We start from the raw sequence: 23,361 nt of genomic DNA, 5'->3' as shown, positions 1-23,361 counted from the left end.
CTATATGCTATATTATATTTTGGAATTTTGGAGTTTTCTCTTTCCTATGCCCAGAGAGGCATTTCCACTATCAGAGATAGTCTTGAGTACAAGTCATAAATGGAAGGGGTAATCTCAGGTGAGCAAACAAGTATTTGCAGCTGGGAGAGCATCGTAAGACTTAAAGCTCTTAATGTAATACAGATATTATTTAGAAATAAATAACCTATAAAAGACTGAGGAGCAGGCTAGAGGAAGATGTCTGGAATTTAATGTACAAACTAATCAACCAGAGCTCCTGTTAAAATGCAGACTCTGATTGAATGAGGTGGGGGCTGAGATTCTTGTTCTCAGGTAATCACAATGCTACTGGTCTAGGGCATTCACAGAGTAGAAAGGCCCCAGAGCAGTGATCCTAGAAGTGTACCAGAAGTATCAGAATCTCCTGGGAAGTTATTGGATACACAAACCCTAAAATATAAAGAAACTAAAATTTTGTTGACCTAAATGAGTTGTGTAAATACCTTCCCTAAGAATAAAAGTAGAACATGTTTTCAATACTTTAAAAATGAAAGTAGCAGACCAGAACCTATTACATAAATAAAAGCCATTTCTGCAAACAATTTCCAAAGTCATAGCTCCTGCAGTAACACTTGCAGTATAGGTTTTTACATTTTAAGAAGCCTCTGATAATATGAGGCCAATTATTACAATTATATTTCTCAGTTGAACTACTAATTGTTAACAAAAAAAAATCATTTCTATTTTTCCTACGTAGTACATGCAAAGCTCTGTGAAGAAACCAAACTGAGTTTTATGTTTCCTTGTATTGAGGACATGACAACCACCTCATGGTTCAGCTGACTTTTCCAGAGTAATGTTTACACACTGCTTGGTTGATATGTAAATATATGTCAACATTTTGATTTATAGCTATAAATGATCTGTTTACATACACACAGATTCATAAGTTATAGTACATTAATAGTTTAAAACAAAATATCCTTGAAGGACAAAGAACTTGAGGGCAAATCACAAATACATTATCATGATCAGAGAAAAGATTTTCATTTTCTGAATGTGAAATCCGTAGATGGTTAAATAGGGTTTCCCAAAATTGTTTAATAAGTTGATGCACTCAGAATGCAGATTCAGTACATTTTTTAACTTCAAAAAAGTTTAAATTTAGAAGTTCACCTCTCAATGAAAATATGAGCATGTAGTTCTAGCCATAATCTGTTTTCAAAGAAACCAGTTACTAACACACTGTAAAGCATCGCATGTATTTCAGGATTGAGGTGAACATCTCTGATTTTGCTAGGAGTCCGTATTTTAAAATAGTGGTTCTCTATTAGTGGAAATGTTTTTTTTTTTTCCCCCCTAGGGAACATTTGGCAATATCAGGAAACATCTTTGACTGTCAAAACCAGGGGAAGGGGAGTGAGGGATGGGTACTTCTGGCAGCTTGTGAGCAGAGGCCAGGCATGCTGCTAAACCACTTGTAATGCACAGAATAGTCCACACAGCTTAGAATTTTCCAGACTAAAATGCCAAGATAGTGCCAAGACTGAGAAAGCTGACTTAAATAACAGGCTACAAAAATACAGAAAGACTGTCCCTAGTGCATCTTAACTACATTCCTTGCACAGTGTTAAGCAAAATAACAAATACTTGTTGCTTATTAAATAAACTACCTCTATTTAGCTGGGATCTTTGAGTCAGAGATGAAAAAGAACTAAAAAAGAGTTATCACACCTAAGATATCTATAATTACAAAATTGCAGTCATTGTCAGAACCCAAAAGAAACTTTAAAAATCACCCTGTCCAGCCTAATTTCTCCATTTAGGAAAAATAATGTTTCTTACATGGAAGATGCTGTCTAATGTACTGATACGACATTGTTAACGGGAGAGGGCAGCCCTCTTCATAGTAAAAATGAAGTGAGCTCTTTACAAAATTATTAAAATCAGGTTTTGCTATTTTCCTTCTAATAGTATCAATGTCCCATACTTCCCTCAAGTTAATAATTTCCTTTATAAAAATTAAAATCAATGTGGTATCATAATAACTGCTATTTCACTAGCATGAAACAACATAAAATGTAATTATTTTCAAAAAACATATCAGAGACTTCAGTGGCCTACAGGCTTTTCTGCTTTCGAGATTGCTGGGATTTAAACTGTCATGAGAAATTCCGAACTGGCTTACATTTTTGAAACACAGGAACTGACAGTCATAAGGCCAAACATACCCTTAATAATCGATTCAGCCGCATACAGATCTCGTTTGTAGGTCACCTAAAGGACAGATAAACTTCATTAGACTTAACAGAGCAGGAAGGAATGTGCAGGCAATAAAATAATGCCCCCAGGGAAATTCTTGATTTTTCAGAAGCTATAAACATGTAATACTGACATTTTCTCAATTAGAAAAGCATGAGCAAATTCAAATAAAATATATTCTATTTCTACAAATGGCTGATTTGTTTTTAAATCTTTGAATAAATTAAGATATTATGTGGCAGTGGTTACTGAAATCTTAATGTAACTCAAGTATTATACTTAAAGAAAATGTGGCAGCATTTAAACAACAGTGTTAACATGATTGCATAAAAATTAGGCTTTATACTAGAAAAACAAAAGGTACGGCAGAAGTCTCCGTATAACAAAAAAAGTCACCAAGTTGCAAGTCACCAAGTCACCAATTAGCTGAAATAATTCTGAAAGGTCAATTTATGTCAAGAGGCACTTTCTTCTGAATTACATATATCTGTATGTACCTAGGTAAGATTCACCTTGTAAGATTTTTATTAAAATGTCAATAAAATAAAAAGAGCCTATAGGGTACCACTATGTGCCTAAGAACAGTGATGATCTTTCCTTAAAAATATGCAGCCTCCTCCTAATTGTAATCTGTTCCTTGTAATGTGTGTGTCTGTCCTATGGCAGATACTTCACAGACCCCCATCCAGTGAGCTCAGGTACAGAACATGTAAGTGCACTGTGTTGCAGAATTCTATATCACAGAGCTGAAATACATAGTAAATAATGACACAGTATTAATAAGCTTTTATTAGGTCCTAGAAACTACACTCAAGTACCTAGGTATTTATGATGCAAGTGTTCTAAAAACCCATTTTGAGAAATTCCCACTATATTATTACCTCACCATGCCTAAACTCAGCTGAAATAGCACACAGAAGCAGAATCAAACAAAATAGAGAAAAACAACTGAACTAGGTGAGTGCCAGGTGTTGGGATGGAATTTCACCTGTACAGGTGAAAGGTACAGAACCTTTCCTCTTCTTCAGGTGGCCCCTGAGGCTCTAGTGAGCACAGTCTGAAAACCAGCAAATTAGAGGATTGAAGTTCTTTCTCATCACTACAGGACTGATTTTTTTAAGTAATTTTTCATTATAGAGTATTGTGCAAGGTCAAAGGAAGCCTACTGATTGTGCTAACAGAACAAAAGGAACTTCAATACTCATTATCAGGCTGTTGGTCTTTTTAATTAAAATAAGGACAAACCATATTGTTGTAAAAGTTAGACGGAAAAAATGAATAACCCATCAATTGAGAATTACCACATTTTCCAGTCATACTGCTTTTGAAGTATGTTAGTTATGTAGGAAAAAAATAAGGCTAAAAGTACATCAAAAGTCACCAGTTTGGGTTGGCATGTGCTTGTTTAAGAGATACTATATACCATTTCACTTTTTTTTTTTTTTTTTTTTTTTTTTTTGAGACGGAGTCTCGCTCTGTCACCCAGGCTGGAGTGCAGTGGCCGGATCTCAGCTCACTGCAAGCTCCGCCTCCCGGGTTCACGCCATTCTCCTGCCTCAGCCTCCCGGGTAGCTGGGACTACAGGCGCCGCCACCTCGCCCGGCTAGTTTTTTGTAGTTTTAGTAGAGACGGGGTTTCACCATGTTAGCCAGGATGGTCTCAATCTCCTGACCTCGTGATCCGCCCGTCTCGGCCTCCCAAAGTGCTGGGATTACAGGCTTGAGCCACCGCGCCCGGCCTAGCATTTCACATTTTAATAGATTGGTTGAATTGCCTGAACAACTTTTTATCTGTGTTACCAAGTTAGCTGCTACTTTATTTCTGGATGGTAAGGTATAGTTTTGGTCCAGGATTTACCTGCCAGGATAAAGGAATAGCAGAGGAATCTATTTTGGATAGAAGTGCAGTAGCCCACTTCACTAAACAAAGTTTCTGTACAAATCTAGTAGTTAGCTAATCTGGAGGATAAACACTTCAATATCATAGACACGGTAAGGTAATGATATGGTGGGAATTTCTCATTCCTATCACGTCTACATGTTGTTCTTTCTGTGTTGAGACATAAAATAGTTAAAAATCTTTCAGACACAGCCAGTTGGCCACTATCTTCAATAACTTAAGATGACACATAATGTTCTCCCATCTCTCCCTTCACAATAAATAGGCAAAACCTACATTTCAAAGATAACAGAATGTTTATTAGGTATAGATTTTTCAGAACTTATTTCCTTACCAATCATATACGTGTAGAAAATATTCTTTTCTGGACACCTGTATAAAATGCTGGATAACTATATTAAAATATCTGAAGAGAAACAATTTCACCATATTGTGTTTTGAAGTTACAAAACCAAATAGAGACTATTTTGTTTCTTTGGATTTTAAACAGATGCTGAAATACTTGGACCTAAAAAAAAAGTGTATTCCCCAACAAAAGGAATCCTCAAAAGTCATTCATTCCAATAATACTGTGATTATACAAAAACTTCAGAAACTCCTAAAAAAACACATTCAGACAATGGAACACAGTGGTTAAATTTCTTCAGTAACTGGTTATCAACCTTGTATGGCTTAAAGACAGTTTTGACATTTAGAAACAAGACGTCTGTTCAATTAAGCCTGTACAGTGTAGTAAGAGACCAAGCTAATTAAAAGTATATGGGGTCAAAAATATGGTACAACTCTAAATTAAAGGGACTCAAGTTGTTATGCAGACTAGATGAAATCTCATCAAAATAAGAGTGTTTACTTGGGCCTGTCAAAGCAAGATTACTCCAGGGAAGCATGACAGCTGATCCCTACTCCCAGAACCAGTTCTGTACTCCTTAGTGCTCATTACCCTGCGGGGGAGTGGGGTACTGTGGTCATTTTCTACCCTGCATGGTATTTGAAAGAATAAAATCTGATATTATCTCCAGATCCCAGAAGAGCTAGCACAGGAAGGTGACATCAAGCCAGAATGTTTACTTTTTACTTTTACCAAAACGTATTTATAAAATACAAAATACAGACCAGCTTGGCCAACACAGTGAGACCCCGTCTCTACTAAAAATACAAAAATCAGCCATGTATGGTGGCATGCACCTATAGTCCTAGCTATTCAGGAGGCTGAGGCAGAAGAATCACTTGAACCCAGGAGGCAGAGGTCGCAGTGAGCCGAAATCTTGCCACTGCACTCTAGCCTGGGCGACAGAGCAAGACTTCATCTCAAAAAACATAAATTAATTAAATTAAATAAAATACAAAATAATCCTCCTGGGACTTCTGGTGGCAACCGAAATTCTACTACTGAAATTCTAGTACCACATGCATTCCTCAGAAATTTCAAGTCACTCTTTAAACCAGTGCGAAGTGAACTCCCTGACTTTTGAGGGGAAAGGGAAGGTATATTGCTCCATGTTTCAGAATCCTCCTTTGCTTTGCGCTGTTCCATGGTAATAAAATGCCTCAACTATGTCCAAATGTGTATTTTACTGTCCGATTTTGAATCATGTTTCAAGTACATGGCCATGCCGTCTGAGTCCAGCATCTTTGGAGATAGTGTAGAATTAGGACACTAATTTCAAAGCATAAACTCCACTGTTGTGTAAAACAAATACTCTCGTCATACAAAATAAGATTACAAAATTAAAGTAAAAGCCTAATGACAAATCTTACAATGTTATCAAAGGGGGTTAAATAATTAGTTATGAAAATACCAAAAAGAGAAGTCAAAGATGAGATAAGAGGCAGAAAGAGAAAATAGGGACCCTGAAAAAAAACTGCAATATTTGCATTCTAGTATCACCTCACTTAACAGGAAAATAAAATATGATACTAAAAAACAAACCAAAAGCCCTCATAACATCTATCTGTAAGACATTTTCCCCAATCCAGAGCATGACAGGCCTTTTAGGGTCCACGGCATTATTCCAATCTCATTCATAAGAGTAAAGTTCTCTACTTCCATTCCATGTCAAAAGTGATGCTATGATGCTGATTTCTAGGGGACCTCACCCTTTCGGCATGTGTTTCCCAGGCCTGCTACAGTGAATTACTACAAATTGGCAGGCTTCGAACAACAGAAATTTGGCTGGGCGCGGTGGCTCACGCCTGTAACCCCAGCACTTCAGGAGGCCGAGATGGGTGGATCACAAGGTCAGGAGATCAAGACCATCCTGGCCAACAAGGTGAAACCCCGTCTCTACTAAAAATACAAAAATTAGCTAGGCGTGGTGGTGCGCACCTGTAGTCCCAGCTACTCGGGAGGCTGAGGCAAGGGAATCGCTTGAACAAGAGAGTCGGAGGTTGCAGTGAGCCAAGATTGTGCCACTGCACTCCAGCCTGGTGACAGAGCAAGACTCAGTCTAAAAACAAACAAACAAACAAAAAACAAATATTTATATTCTCTCACGGTCTGGAGATTAGACATCTCAAATCAAGATACAAGTAGGAGCCTCTGAAGGCTTTTGGGAAGAATCCTTTCCAGCCTCTTCCTAGCTTCCAGTGATGGCTGGCAACCCCTGGCTTGCAGATGCATCACTCCATCATCACATGGCCTTCTCCCTATATCTGTGTCTCTTCTATTCTTGTACAGATATTAGTCATGGTGGCTTTAGGGCCTACACTACTCCAGCAGGACCTCATCTTAACTTGATTATATCTGCAAAGACACTATTTCAAAATAAGGTCACATTCACAGGTGCCACAGATTAGGACTTGAACATACCTTTTTAAGGGACAGTTGAACCCATAACAACATCCCTAAAAAGGGACTCACCAGTGGAACCAAGAGAAGCACTGTGTGGAAAGGCCAATCAGGTTAGCATGCACTAATATTTGTTGCACATAAAAGGGGAGCAGAGCATCAAGACATACCTGAGGACTAACACTCTTGCTGGAGAGAACAGAGAAATATGAACACCCCACCAAAAAGAAAACACTGAAGATGGAATGTAACATTCAGAGAGCAATGTGCTGCTTCCCTTTCATCCACAGATCTCAATAGTGCTTTACAAAGGTGATGAAGGCTCTGAACACGCACAAGAGGTAAATAATCATAGCCCCCAAAGATGTCAAAAGTGAGACAAGGGATTATTGACATGTCAGTAGCAATAAAACGCCTTAGAGTTTCCACATTTTTTCTTCGTCTTCAAATTAGGCCTGCCAGACAGCCAAAGGAGTTCCAAAGAAATGTGGGTCAGGATCTTTAATGAAGCATCTAATTGGTAATTGCCAAAAATCCTCATAATTAATATCACTGAGCCATATATAGAAAAGGATGAATAAAACGTTTGCCTGCTGGTTGTCATCAACCCAGCAGGCAGGCATTTTAGGTTGTCCTTAAATGAAGAGTAATACTACATGAATTTTCTCTACCGCATAAATTTTCTCTACCAGGCAATAATTCAAACATGTCAATATTTTGGAGTCTTAGAATTCAACATTTTAAATATTTAAGATTATCCTGAGACAATCTTAGCATGCAGTGAGGCTGATCACGCTGCTGTGCAAAATAACTGATCAACTTATAGGGCTGTTTCAAAAATCAGTAAGGAAATATGCTTATAGACTCCATTAGAATGAATCTTTACTAATCAGATTTTGATGCATGTTTCATAAAGATTTCCAAAGACTACAAGCAATATTTCAAAAGCAGCAGTATGTATTTCAAGATTATGAAATGATCTTATTTCCAAATGTACTTATTTCTTATTTCCAGACTCTTATTTCCAATGTCCTGTTCAATTCAACTAATGAAACAAAGAACACACTCTAAACCATCCCTGGCCTTGATAAGAAGCTGCAGTATGATAGTGCCATTATCTTGTTTGCAATAAGTACTCTATTCCCTCCAAAAGAGGTCAGGCCAAGCATGGTGACTCACACCTGTAATCCCAGTACTTTGGGAGGCCGAAGCGGGCAGATAGCCTGAGGTCAGGAGTTCAAGACTAGGCTGGCCACCATGGTGAAACCCCATCTCTACTAAAAATACAAAAATTAGCCAGGTGTGGTGGTAGGCACCTATAATCCCAGCTACTTGGGAGGCTGAGACAGGAGAATCGCTTGAAATCGGGAGATGGAGGTTGCAATGAAGTGAGACAGCACCATTGCCCTCCAGTCTGGGCAAAAGAGTGAAACTCCATAAAAAAAAAAAAAAAAAAAAAGTAAGTTAGCCATTAAAGGAGCTGGGCCCTGCCACAGGAAACAGTCTAATTCCTCACAGTGGGACAGAGAGTGGATCCAGCCACTACCCCCACTAGGTCAGAACTGTTGCAGATATCCTTTTAATCCAGTTAAGTTGGAGCAACCACCCAGGGCCTGAAAGGAAATGTTGATACTGCAGGCAAAGGTGTAGCTTTAATCCAACTGAGTGAAGAAAAAAAAAAAAGACTATTGATATGGTTTGGATCTGTGTCCCTGCCCAAATCTCATGTGGAATTGTAATCTCTAACAATGCAGGTAAGACCTGATGGGAGTGATTGGATCATGGGGGCAGATTTCCGCCTTGGAGCTGTTCTGCAAGTCAGTGAGGCCTCAAAGTGTCTTACTCCTCCTTTGCCTTCTGCCATGATTGGAAGCCTCCTGAGGCCTCCCCAGAAGCAGAAGCTGCTATGCTTCCTGTACTGCCTGCAGAACCATGAGCCAATTAAACCTCTTTCCTTTATAAATTACTCAATCTCAGGTATTTCTTTATATCAATGTGAGAACAGACTAATAAAACTATCTACAGAGAGGAAGAAAAAGAAAAAAGTGAATAAACCAATCACAGGTTAAAATGAGATGTGTCTGAGTAAATTATCTCCAAGTGAATTTTCTTGAAGCCAAGCAATAGAAGGGATACTACACATTGATGATTCAGTAAACCCGTGAGATTCCCTTAACTCCCACTCAATGCACTACTGGTTTTAAATGTACACCCACACAAACACATAAAAGCACAGAAAAGAACCCAAGCAAGGTATCATCCCTCTTACCTTCCAGAGGTCTGGCGATCCTTCTACGAGTTTGGCTTTAGTGCGACAGTATTTTAGGGCCAATTGCAAACACTCAGTTCCAAATTCCAAGTCATAGTCAGTACACTGGTGTAGAAACAACAACAACAACAAAAAAATTAAGCTAAAACACGATTTTAAGTAAAACTAAGGCTTTTATTTCATAATCAATTGCAAACAAAGGAAGAGCCTAGAGGGCTCAAACTATTTAATCAGCTACTGATAAAGTTATAACATCCCCATTAGCTAAAAACAAAACAGTGAATAGGAATACTGCAATCATCACATGAAGCAAAACAAATAGTGAATAGGAATAGTGCCATCATATGAGTTTTGAGATTCCTCAGTAGTTCTAGGTGTAAAATAAATGTAATACTTGGTTTCCTGTGCTTATAAGTTACCTTTCCAAACATGTTTATAAAATGCCTGAAGGTATAGCTGCGGATTATCATAACTGTTGATAAATATATATCTACAAAATCTTAATCTCATATCTTGTATTTATATCAGGTCATTTGCAGGTCACAGTTCTCTTGTTTTAATTAAAATATCAATATCTTTTAATTATTTACATTTTGTTTATCAACATGGAACATTTAGTCTTTCATTGTGAGAAAAAGTGTAAAGATATAAATTCAGTAAAATAAAACAATTTTAGCATTTTAAGCAGAGCCATTAAAATAACCAAGTAATAATCCAATTCAGCTGAACAATACTCAGGGTACCTATCCTGTCTCCAAGTTCTATTTTAAGTACCAGATATATAAAGGTAAATGACACATGTATTAGGCCCTCAAGGAACTCAGGTCTAGAAGGGGAGGCTGGCATCTAACAAACAGTTTGTAACAGAACCTGATAGATGCAGCACTAGAAGAATGTCTAGAGGTAGACATTTTATCCATTCTCAGTGGATAAAATACTTAATTCTATGTGAGGGCATCAGGAAGGCCTATCAGAGGAAATGGCTTGATCTCCAACAGTAGAATAAAATTGAACGAGGGGGATTATGTTTAAATCAAAAGGTGCCATGCAAAGGTATGGAGGTTTGAGATATTTGGTAGACTAATTTTTTTTTTTTTTTTTGAGACAGAGTCTTGCTCTGTCACACAGACTGGATCCACCATGCCCAGCCAAGACTTATTTTAGAAAGCATATCCATGTAAGGATTGCAGGAAGACAACAAATATGAATATGGCATCAAGCACCCCTTGCCAAAGCTGTTTTATTACACTGAAGGTTACAAAATTCTAACTGTAGTGATTTGTAAAATTAGTGAACAAAATATAACCAGATATGCATAGTCTTAATTTGACCACGAGTCCCATTTTATACCTTCTCTTTTTATATACCACATAAAACAACATATATGTAGGTATCCTTAAAAGACTACTATGAACAGTAGTTACATTCAAATAAGTTGTGATGAGTGTTGGTAAACCTTTGTTTTGTACTTCCAACATCCGTACCACATGCAGTTGTTTGTGATTGAGATGTATGTACAATAAACGAAGTCCTCTTTAACATATGGTTAAATCTTAAAAATGACTAGCAATAACATTGACTCTTTCTGAGTCACTCCAGAGGGGCAAAATATCAAACACATCCCTGGATTGCCTTAAAAGTACTCACACGTGCCATATTGAGAGGAGTCCATAGAAACAGGTACTTCCTATCTCAGGTAGTGGTATGAAACATACTTGATGCTGTGTTCCCACCCACAGTGCCACCAGGCACTGTCCTAGCCAAGAGTGCAAAAGCCTGCAAATTGCATGAAGCCTTTAGGATTCCAGTCACCAGTGTCAAAGGGAAACATGGACAATTATAGGTTAAGTACATTTGAAATATATACAGAAAATGGAGGCTGGGCAATCTTAGACTAGTCTGAATTTGTTATTAAATAGGCTAATATTACAACTGAGATTTTCATATTTTTTGCAAGAAAATCTTTCTTAGCAGTCAGTTCAAAAAATCTATGCTTGGCTGGGCACGATGGCTCACGCCTGTAATCCTAGCACTTTGGGAGACCGAGGCAGGTGGATCACCTAAGGTCAGGAGTTCGAGACCAAGCTGGCCAACATGGTGAAACCCCGTCTCTACTAAAAATACAAAAATTAGCCGGGCGTGGTGGCAGATGCCGGTAATTCAAGTTACTCGGGAGGCTGAGGCAAGAGAATTGCCTGAATACAGTAGGCAGAGGTTGCACTGAGCAGAGATAGCAGCATTGCACTCCTAGGTGACAAGAGCAAAATTCCATCTCAAAAAAAAGAAAAAAGTATACTTAGTAAAAAATTAAAGTCTAAACATTTTAATCAGGAATATTGATGACTTTTTTTTGAGACAGGCTCTCACTCTGTCACCCAGGCTAGAGTGGAGTGGTATGAACACAGCTCACTGCAGCCTTTATCTCCTGGCCTCAAGCAAGCCTCCTACCTCAGCCTCCCAAGAAGCTGAGTACACAAGTTCATGTTACCATGCCTGGCTAATAATTTTTTATTTTTTCTAGATAGAAGATCTTATTATGTTACACAGGTTGGTCTCAAATTCCTGGGTTCAAACACTCCTCCTGCCTACGCCTCCCAAAGTGCTGGGATTACAGGAGTGAGCCACTGCACCCAGCCTGGGTTTCTACTTTTGTCTAGGATACAGAAAATTGCAAAAAGCAGTGCTCATATCTGAACAAAAGAAAATGCAAAAGTAAACTATAAAAGTATAATCTTTTCTTCAACCCTTCAGAGCTGAAGTCACAGGACAACCTAGGAGCCTTAAACCTAAGAAAGACATGTCTCCCCACCCTGAAGGGAGAGAAGATGCGATTACCAGCGCACCTAAGTCAGGGCACAAGAGGAAGAGACATTGGGTGCCATGCAGTCAGGTAAGAAGAAGAAAGCTAAAAACTTCAAAAGTTGGTAAAGATCAAACAGAAGCTACTGAAAGAATATAAAACCTCGGGGACCCACAGTCACAAAAGGAGTTCATAAACACATGCAGGCTCCTCTCTTGTGATCTCCTATTCGGTGCCCATAACTAATATTATTTGAAGGAGACTGTCATTAGATGTATATTCTAAACTCAAGTCAATTGCTAAATAAAATTTCAGTTTAAAAAAATCAATAGTGTTGATAAAATGAAATCATAAAACATAGTAAATTAATCCAAAGGCCAAAAGAAAAGTGAGAAAAAGAACAGGTGGAACAAATACAAAGCAACTAGCAAGATTATTTTAGACAAGAAAGTTAATGAATGAGAGAGGGTATTGCACAAAATGTTTTGACATTTATGATTCACCATGGGGAGGATTATAGTTATAATGATATCATTGATCACATGAGAAACACATATGCAAACATACAGACACTGAAAACCATCTGCCTCCCCAAACTTGCCCCCCCCCCAAAATAGTGTCTAACAGCCTTCTGCCAAGGCAAAAGCCCTAAGCACACTTATCAGAGATCCCTCAAAAAGCAAGTCCAATCAAGTTATGTTACAGAGAAACGCACAGTAAACACACCCCAAGTAGAAAACTCACCAAGTCTAACCAGTCCCCGGTTAAACATGAGCAGAAAACCCATATTAAACTGTCATCCAAGGAAAGACTGTAACATGAAAGACCAAAATGGCAAAAAAAAAAAAAAAAAAAAGCACTTGAGAATTTCAAAACTGTAATTTTAAAAAACTATTAATAGATCTAGGAAGATAAAGAATTTGAAATCAAGTGACAGAGTAACATTTAAAAAGGCGGAAAAGGAAAGAATCGTATGACTTATCGACAAAGTCAAATATCTAAATAAAATATCAAAATTTCAGGAAAACAGAAAAGACAGACAAAACAACTAAATAATTCAAGATATTCCAAAGATCAAAAACATTGAATTTCCAGATTAAGAGAAATTATAGAGTATGGAAGCTAATGGGTGAGGTGAAAGTATGCCAAACCCACTTAACAAAAATTATCTTACAAACAAGCTGTAATCCAAATGAGTTGGGACTTCATAGAAACAATAAAACTTAGAACAAAGAAGCAAATTATTCACAATTCTTGGGGTAATGATTTTAAACACAGAATTCTACTCCCAGGAGAGCTATCAAGTTTGAGGGCAGAATATGAACTTTTCCTCACATTCAAAGTATCAAAGGAATTTTATTACCCATGCGTTGTTTTCTTTCCTACACTTTTTAAGACTTTAAATATTAGATTCATAGCAAAATGGAGCAAAAGGTAAAGGTTTCCATATGCCCTCAAGCCCCCACATACACACGACCTCTCCTACTATTGAAACCTTGTAAACACAGTGGTATGTGTATCAGCATCAATAAACCTACACTGACACATCATTATCATTCAAAGCCCATAATTTACATTATGACCCATACATGGTATTATACATTCTATGAGTTTTCACAAGTGTACAATGATATACATCCATCACTGTAGTTATCATAGAGTAGTTTCACTGTAGTGAAATTTCTGTGTACCATCTATACATACCTCCTGCCCCCAACCCCGTGCAACCTCTCATCCTTTTAATGCCTCCATAGTTTGTCTTTTCCAGAAATACATAGGTACAATCATAGAATATTTAGCTGTTTGACATTGGATTCTTTCACACCAAAATATGCATTTAAATTCCCTTTTGGTGATTTTATAGCTAATTTCTTTTTAGGAGTGAATAATATTTCATCATCTTGATGTACCATACTTTGTTTGTCCCCTCACCTAAGCTATTTATGTTGGTTCCAGTTTTGGCAATTATGACTAAAGTTGCTATAAACATTCACGTGCAGGGTTTTAATGTGGACATAACTCATTTGGGTCTTATATGTTTTAAATATAAGAGTATGTTTTGTAAGATGCTGCCAAACTGTTTTTTAAAGTGACTGTCACTTCACATTTGCTTTTTAAGTTTTACATTTAGGTCTGATCCATTTTGAATTAATGGTTGCAGCATGTTGAAAGTGTGTCCCTAGATTTATTTTTGGCATGTGGTTGTCTAGTTGTTCCAACAACATTTGGTTGAAAAGGCAGCAAATCTTTGCTATATTGTATTGCCTTTGTTTTTCTGCCAAAGACTAATTGATTACATTTATGTGATTCTATTTCTGGGGTCTTTATTTCATTCCATTGATCCATTTATCTATTCTTTAAGCCAACACCACACAGCCACAGTTTCTGCAACTTTATAGTAACTCTTCAAGTCAGGTAGCATCAGTTCTCCAACTTCGTTCTTTGCTTTCAATATTGTGTTAGCTATTTTAGGTCTATGTGCCTTTTCAGATAAACTTTAGAATAAGTTTATCAATACTGCAAAAATAACTTGCTGACATTTTGATTGGGATTGCATCAGATTTGTAGATCACAATGGGGAGAATTTATATCTTGACAACTTTGAGTCTTCCTATCCACAAACATGGGACACCTCTCCATTTAAGTAGTTCTTTGAAGTCTTTCAGAGTTTTGCAGTTTTCCTCAAAAAGGTTTTGTACATTTTGTTAGATTTACGCCCAAGTATCATTTTGGGAGTTGCTAATGTAAAGAGTAATCTATTTCTATTTTCAAACTACACATGTTCATGCTGGTACAAACAAAAGCAATGGGCTTTTATTAGCCTCATAGCCTGCAACTTTGGGGCTTTTATTAGCCTCATAGCCTGCAACTTTGGGGCTTTTATTAGCCTCATAGCCTGCAACTTTTCTATTACTGTCCACTAATTCCATAACTTCTGTCAATGTTTTCAGATTTTCCACACAGACAATCATGTCATCTGTGAAAAATGATTTCTTCCTTCCCAATCACAATACTTAGTTCATTTCCTTCTTTTATTAGCTAGAAATTCCAGGACAGTGTTGAAAAGAGCACTGAGAAGGCATATCCTTGCCTTGTTCTTGATCTTACCAGGAAAGCTCTTGATTTTCTCACCATTAATAATGTTAGTTGCAGGTGTTCTGTGGGTATTTTTTTAAATCAAGAAAGATCTCTATTTCTCATTTTCAGAAATGTATCATAAATGAGTGTTGTATTATGTCGAATGCTTTTTCTGTATCCATTAATATGATCATGTGATTTTTCTCTTTCTGCATGTTGATGTGAGGAAATACATTAGATTTTGAATTTTGAACCAGTCTTGTGTGTATCTGAGATAAATCCCAGTCAGTTGTGGGGTTTTGCTTTTGTACATTGTTGAATTCAGCTTGGTGATATTTTGATTAGGACCATGACATCTCTACATTGATGAGAAAGATTGACCATAGTTTCCTTGTAACATCTTTTTTGTATGGTTTATTGAATTAGGGTGATTCTGGTATCACAGAATGATTTAAGGAAGTATTCCCTTTGCTTCTATCTTCTGGAGAAACTGTAGAGAGTCGGTATAATTTCTTTCTTAAAAGTTTGGTAGAAATTACCAGTGAACCCGCCTAAGTCTAGTACTTTATATATTAGGTTGTTAATTATTGACTCAATGTATTTAACAGATGCTGCCTTAAGATTTCCTAACTCTTCCTATATGATTTTGGGCTATTGTGTCCTTCAATGAACTGGTCCATTTCACCTAAGTTACTAAGCTTTTAGGCACAGAGTTGTTCATTATACTGCTTTATTATCCTTTTAAAGTTCATGGGATCTGTAGTAATGTCCACATTTCCATTTCTGATGTTAATTTGTGTATTCTTTCTTAGCTTGGCTGATCTATTTTATCTTGTCAAAGAACCAGATTTTGGTCTGGTAGATATTTCTCTACTGACTTCCTATTATCAATTTCATCTATTTCTGCTCCAATTTTTATTGGCTTTCTTCTGCTTAATCTGCTCTTCTTCATTCTAGTTTCCTAAAATGGAAGCCTACATGATTGATTTTAGGTCTTTCTTTTTTAACATATGCATTCAATGCTATCATTTTTCCTTTAAGCACTGTCCTTGCTGCATTCCAAAATTTTGGTGCATTCCATTTTATTTAGTTCGAAATACAGTTCTGAGATTTCTTTTTTACATGTGTTATTTAAGAGTGTGTTGTTTAGTCGCCGAGTATTTTTGGATTTTCCAGGTACCTTTGTTATTGATTTCTAGTTTAATTTCATTGAAGTCTGAGAATAGGGCTTGTGTTATTTCTGCTCTTTTAACTTTGTTAAGGTGTGTTTTATGGCCCAAAAAGTGGTCTATCTTGTTGAATGTTCCACATGAGCATGAGAATAATGTGTAATCTGCTGTCTGTGAATGAAGTAACTAGATGTCAATTTTACTCAGTTGATTGATAGTGTCATTGGGGTCAAGTATGTCTTTAACCAAGATCTGTCCATTTACCTTTCTCTTCTTGCAATTCTATTAGTTTTTGCCTCACATATAAGGATGGTCTGTTGTTAGATGAGTACACATTAAGCATTGTTTTATGTCCTTGGAAGAGTGACCCTTCTATCATTATGTAATGCCCCTTTAGTAAATGTCCTAGATTTTGCAATATACTTTTACAACTAATCTGTGACCACTTTCCAATAACGGTGTGCCACTTGGTGAATAGGGCAAGTGTCTTATAAAATAATCCTAATTACTTCCTCCCATCCCTTATGTCATTGTCATTCATTTCGCTGTGTAAGCACACAATCAGATACATTGTTGCTATTATTGTTTTGAACACACTTACCTGTTAGATTCAGGAAAATAAATTTTACCTTCACTGCCTCCTCAGCTGAAGTTTTTCCTTTATGTAGATCCATGTTTCTGACCTACATAAATTTCTGAAGATTTTGAACATTTTTTACAAGGCAGGTCTACTGGCAAAAAAAATTCCATTTTTGTTTGTCTGTGAAAGTCCATTCCTTCTTTACTTTTGAAAAAATAATTTTGCAGGGAACAGAATTCTAGGGTGGTAGGTTTCCTCATGCAAACATTTTTTAAATATTTTATTTTCTTCTTGCCTGCATGGCTACTGAAGAGAAGTCAGATGTAATTCTATGGGTAAGGTGTTTATCTTTTCAGTATATTTTTCTTATTTTTTTGCTTTTATGTAGTTTGACTATAATATGCCTAAGTGTAGTTTATTTGGAATTTATACAGTTTGGTATTCCTGAAGGTTTCTGGATCTTTGGTTTGGTTTCTAACACCAATTTGGAGAAATTTCCAGTCATTGTTACTTCAAATATTGCTTCCATTCCTTTCTTCTTCTGATATGCTCATTATATGTGTGTTATGTGTTTTATAGTTGCCCATGATTCTTGGATATTCTGTTATTTTTTTTTCCATCTTTTTCTATTTGCTTTTCAGTTTTGCAAATTTCTGTGAAGATATACACTCAAGTTTAGATAGTCTTTCCTTATTCGTGTCTAGTCTACTGATAAGGCATCAAAGGCATTCTTCATTTTTATGATAGTGCTTCTGATCTCCAGCATTTCTTTTTGGTTCTTTCCATTTCCATCTCTCTGCTTTCACTGCCTACATCTGCTCTTGTTGCTATCTACTTTAACTATTAGAGCCCTTGGCATATTAATCATAGGTGTTTTAAAGTCCCAGTTGGGTAATTTCAATGTTGCCCTATCTGGGTCTGGTTCTTATGCTCTCTATTTCTTACACTTCATAAATTTTCCTTGATAGCTGGACATGATTACTGGGTAAAAGAAACTGAGGTAAATCGGACCTGTGCTTTCGCTTTCTCAGTTCTCCCCCTCTCCCCAGAAGATGACTAGAGTGGGATGGAGTTGAGTGGGAAAGGCTGGAATTAGGTAGGGGCAATAGTTTAGGCCCTTATAAAACAATTTTTGAGGGTGGGCCTCCTCATTAAGAACAGAATGCTCTACCGTTTTTCACAATGGTTGTTTCCCTTCCTCCATAGGAAGCACAATAAGATTTTTCTCCAGTACCCATTTTAAGAACCTGGTCAAGCTCCTGGAAGTAAAACTCATAAGACTGTGGGGGCTCCCCTTTGACTGGGTCCTCCTGAAGCTAACTCACACTTCTCTATACTGAATCTCTAGCAATTCTTCAATTGTAATTTAGGTTTTCCTACCTTGTCACTATTTCCCAAGGAGATTTCTGCTCTGGTAAATTGTGATTCTCTGTAGTCACCCGTCTGTCTCTCCAGTTTCAGGGATAGCAATTTGCCCTGTGACCTCACCCCTCTGAAAGATATGAAAAGTTTATTTTTTGGTTGTTCAATATTTTACTTGTAAGATGGAATAACAACTCCTAAGTTCCCTACATGCCAGGCAAGAAACCAGAAGTGCCCCACGCACTCTTTTTCAGGAAACTATAGTATGATATGGTCCTCTATAAAACTGGGAGAGAAAAAAATGAGACAATGACATGGGATACAGATATCCTATACAGAAGAGCAACAAAGGGAATTGCTAGGACAGTGGTGAAGAAAAACCTCAAGATGATTGCTGTGCAGGTGGTAGAATGAGAAACCAGGTAGGAAAGGTTAAGAATGAACAAAAGCTCTCAGAAGAAATGGGTTATCTCTGGGAGACAGAAGAGGATAGGGTTGGCATGAAGACTTTATTTTTGTACCCTTTGTCATGTATATACTATTCTTTTATTAGTTCTTGCCCAAAAAAGTTATTGTCATGTTATGTAAAGTTGTATGTCCTGTGTAGTAAAACATGTTATATTCCTGAAAAACATGCTTATAAATAAGAGTTATGGTTTTGTTTCTGAACATATATATTTAATACTTCCAACAAATCAGTCTCATGTTCTGGTGATATTTAAGTTACAGATCATTTAAAATTTAAACAACTGGCCAGATGTGGTGTTTCATGCCTGTAATCCCAGCACTTTGAGAGGCTAAGGTGGGATCAGCACTTGAGGCCAGAAGTTCACGACTAGCCTGGGAAACAAAGTGACTCTCTACAAAAAAGGTAAAATATTAGTCATGTGTTGGGGTGTGTACCTATAGTCCAAGCTACTCAGAAGGCTGAGCCAGGAGAACTGCTTGAGCCCAGATGTCCGAGGCTGCAGTGAACCACAATCACACCTCTGCACTCCAACCTGGGCAATGCAGAGTGAGACACCATCTCTAATAGAAAAATATTAAGTTATTTAAAATCTGAACACCCATTGTAAAAATAATACCTATGTATTATCGCTATATTATAAAATTTTAGATCTGGCTACCATCATGATAAACACAGAGTATTCGTTTTCTCACAAGCCAATCAGCTTAGTTTTTTCTAATAGTAATTTAAAGGAATGTACAAACTGTACATTACAACTCATAACATGTCCTTAAATAGGATTTGCTTAATAAAAGTGTACATACATTCTCATGAATATGAGGCACCATTACCAACTGATTAAGAGCATGGACACAGAAGTCAAATAGACTTGGGTTCCAACCATGGTGCTGCCATGTAACAAGTTGTCAGACTCTGGACAAGCTATTCAAACTGTCTCTCAGCTTCTTCCACATTGGGGAATGGAAGATAAAAGTTATTATAAAAAACAAACATAACAGCACATCTGATGTACCTGGCATAGTATCTAGTTTATGACAAGTTCTTCATAAAGTCTAAATAATTACTGGTTATAGATGTAAATGGTTAACCCTAAAAATTGAGGTTTAAAAGTTCCCAGATGCTAATCAATAACACCTAACGGTTGTGTAGAGGCGTTCTACTTTCTCTGCAGGGAGATTGAGGGTTGCTCTGACAATACGCACCATCTTCTCCTTCTGCTTTTTCTTATACCTAATGTCCATTTAGAAAAAGGGCAGATTCACTCATGTTGTTAAAAATAGTGGGATTTCCTTCTTTTGTGGCTAAGTAACATTCCAGTGGGTGCACGTGTGATCACATTCTATCTATTCATCAACGGACACAGGGTTTTTTTCCATATCTTGACTACTGTGAACAATGCATCAGTGATGTTTCAATGAATATGGGAGTGAGGCGCTTATTTCATTTCCTTGGGACATATCTATAAGTGAAATTGCTAGATTATATGCTAGTTCTATTTTCAATTGTTTGAGGAACCTCCTCATCGCTTGCTTTAATGGCTACACCAATTTATATCCCCATCAACAGAGAATCAAAGTCCTCTTTTGTCCACACCCTCACCAACACTTGTTATTCCTCTAGTCTTTTTGATAATAATCATTCTAACAACTGTGATTTGACCCTTATCTTCACTTGACCAACTGGTTTCTGTAATCAACCTGGAAAATTGACTTTCCTTCTCTCATGGCTCCTCTGGAATTTTCATTGTCAACACAGTCTCTAACTGGAAGCTCCATCCATCATCTCTCTTCCTTACTCCTAACCGAGCCCTTTTACCTCACTGAGGTGTCCAACCCCATGAAACCTCCAATTGATTAGAAAACCTATTTTCTTAGACTACTCTTATCAACAAGGAGACTATGGTTAATGGCATGAATAATTTTATTAGTAGCACCCCAACTTCCTTGTCCATCCATTAGATCTTCTTTACAAACCCTAACCACAATAACTCGTAATCTGTTTTATTATCTTAACTTTTGGCTTATGCTTTTATCAGTCACACACGCACATGGTTTAAGACCCAAATATCTCTACAAAGTCAATTATGAAAAAAAGTCCACCCCACTCCCTTCACTCCATTTTGTCCTCCCTGTAGACAATCATTGTTCATTTAACTATTCTAATACGTTTCTCCATATGTAACAGTCAATTTTTGCTGAGTAACAAATATGCACACACAAAAAGCTCAGTGGCATGCAGCAATAAACTTTCACTTCTCACTCACATAGTTGTGACATGGCTGAGGTAACTGTTCCAAGCTGCAGGGCTGTGACAGCTCTGCTCCTTGTGTTTACTCTGCAGTTCAGACCGGAGGGGCAGCAACCAACCACAGTATGCCTTCCTTAAGACAATAAAAGTAGCAAAACAGGGCAAGTTCAACAGCACAATCACAGTTTTGGCCCTCCACCTATATCAATCACATCTGGTAAAAATCTCATTTCGAAAGCAATTCAGGCAACCAAATCAAGGATAAGGAAAACAAACTTAATTCACCAGGAGGCCACTGCAAGGGCACAAAAGTAGAATACTATTGCTGAAGACTGAACAATTGAGACTATAATTTACCTTTCATTCCATATCTCTAAATTACATTCTTGTGATGATGTCTCTCGACTTTTCTGTCTTGGCTATGATCTACAGAAGAATTTTGTCCTTCTTCCAAACTTCACCTCAATATACACTAACACTTCTCATTCCCCCTCCTTTAAATATCATAATTTTGGTTAAATCAGTATTGAGTGTTTAAATCAGTGGCTATGTAAACACTACTCATAGCTGAGTCACATACTATTAAAATTCATTTCCTATACAACTCTGTTTACCTAGAATTATAGCTTATCTTTTGCTTTATGTGGTTTTATGTATGCTTATGACTCATTCAATGCCAAACACTTGGCTATTCATTGAAATCTACTCGCAAGATGTTCAGACACAAGGCACTGCACCAGTTTTATATTCCTGAAAAGGTCACCCTTAATGTCCTCTGATCTTATCCAACAGACTTCTTGTCTTCTCTGCCAGTCATTCAGCCATCATCCTAAGAACTCCCTACATCATCATCTTGGAAAGAGTCTTCATCTCTCTCCCATCATGGATCCCCTAGCTTCTGTATCCCGTGCAATCTGCTTCCTTGATTGACTCATTTTGGGACTCTCATTTTGGAGGGTTGGAACAAATCCTCCAATATCCTTCTGCAGAGTGATTGGGTTAAGGTGTTTATGGGTACCTCTGAGGTGAATATTTTTAGGTCTTTCTTCCCGCACTGGACAGACTGCCCAAAGAAAATTCTTCCAGTCTCCATCCTGGAAAAAAAAGCCAAGCCACCAAGATAGCAGCTGGCTGAGTGGGAGAAGCAGCCACGGACTTTCCTATTTGGCAGTCAGTAAGCATACGGTTGTTAGTCACTGTTTCTGGCAACACACTCAGTCCTTCTACAGAGTCCTATGTTCTCCCGGTATAGACAGAGCACTTCATCACTACCTGCCTCTGCTAGGGTGGAAAGGAGATTTAGAGATCAGACTGCTTAAACAGCTTTCAGCCAACCCTCCTTATTTTGTCCCCCTTCATTCCGTTCCAGAGGTACCTGGTGCTGCTAGGTCCTGGATTGAGAATTCTACAGCAGACAGTTTTAATTCCTAGCTTCCCCCAACCATTTGCTTGTAATTTGGCCTTCTCCAAGCTGAATCTGTTAGTACTAATTCACTTGTTTTCCAGCTATTCTTCATGTGTCATTGTCATCTCTCCTATTCTTTGGAGAATTTGTAATTTTTAATTCCTTTCTGGTAGCTTTTTTAAATTATTATTATACGTTAAGTTCTAGGGTACATGTGCACAACGTGCAAGTTTGTTACATATGTATACATGTGCCATGTTGGTGTGCTGCACCCATTAACTCGTCATTTACATTAGGTACATCTCCTAATGCTATCCCTTCCCGCTACCCCCTCCCCACAATAGGACCCGGTGTGTGATGCTCCCCTTCCTGTGTCCAACTGATCGCATTGTTCAATTCCCATCTGTCAGTGAGAACATGCGGTATTTGGTTTTCTGTTTTGCGATAGTTTGCTGAGAATGATGGTTTTTCCAGCTTCATCATATCCTACAAAGCACAACTCATCCTTTTTTATGGCTGCATAGTATTCCATGGTGTATATGTCCACATTTTTCTTGATCCATTGTACTGATGGACATTTGGGTTGATTCCAAGTCTTTGCTATGTGAATATGCCACATAACACACGTGTGCTTGTGTCTTTATAGCCGCATGACTTTTAATAATCCTTTGGGATGGGTCCCAGTAATGGGATGGCTGGGTCAAATGGTATCTCTAGTTTCTAGATACTTGACAAATCGCCACACTGTTTCCATAATGTTGAACTAGTTTACAGTCCCACCAAAGTGTAAAGTGTTCCTATTTCTCACATCCTCTCAGCACCTGTTGTTTCTGATTTTTTAATGATTGCCATTCTAACTGGTGTGAGATGGTATCTCTTGTGGGGTTTTATTTGCATTTCTCTGATGGCGAGTGTGATGGCATTTTTCATGTGTCTGTGGCTGTATGAATGTCTTCTTTTAAAGTGTCTGTTCATAATCTTTGCCATTTTTGATGGGTTGTTTGCTTTTTTCTTGTAAATTGATTGACATCTT

The 23,361-nt window shown here is 37.5% G+C and overlaps 1 protein-coding gene across 2 annotated transcripts in view; it reads right to left on the bottom strand.

Annotated features, from left to right (window-relative positions):
- CRPPA (CDP-L-ribitol pyrophosphorylase A) overlaps positions 1–23,361 on the bottom strand; it is a 151,079-nt gene that overhangs the window by 30,464 nt on the left and 97,254 nt on the right. Inside the window, exons 4-5 of one of the 2 annotated variants that reach the window (XM_017889075.1) lie at positions 9,219–9,323; positions 2,232–2,277 (exon numbers count right to left, since the gene is read on the bottom strand). In XM_017889075.1, coding sequence (XP_017744564.1) covers positions 2,232–2,277; positions 9,219–9,323 — 151 coding nt within the window. The remainder of the gene's footprint in view (positions 1–2,231; positions 2,278–9,218; positions 9,324–23,361) is intronic. The other variant, XM_017889076.1, reaches the window with a different exon arrangement.

This window comes from Rhinopithecus bieti, unplaced genomic scaffold, assembly GCF_001698545.2.
Source record: "Rhinopithecus bieti isolate Rb0 unplaced genomic scaffold, ASM169854v2 scaffold_16834, whole genome shotgun sequence".
NCBI lineage: Eukaryota > Metazoa > Chordata > Mammalia > Primates > Cercopithecidae > Rhinopithecus > Rhinopithecus bieti.
Note: the sequence above shows the minus strand (reverse complement) of the source record. Positions and strands in the feature narration are given on the sequence as shown.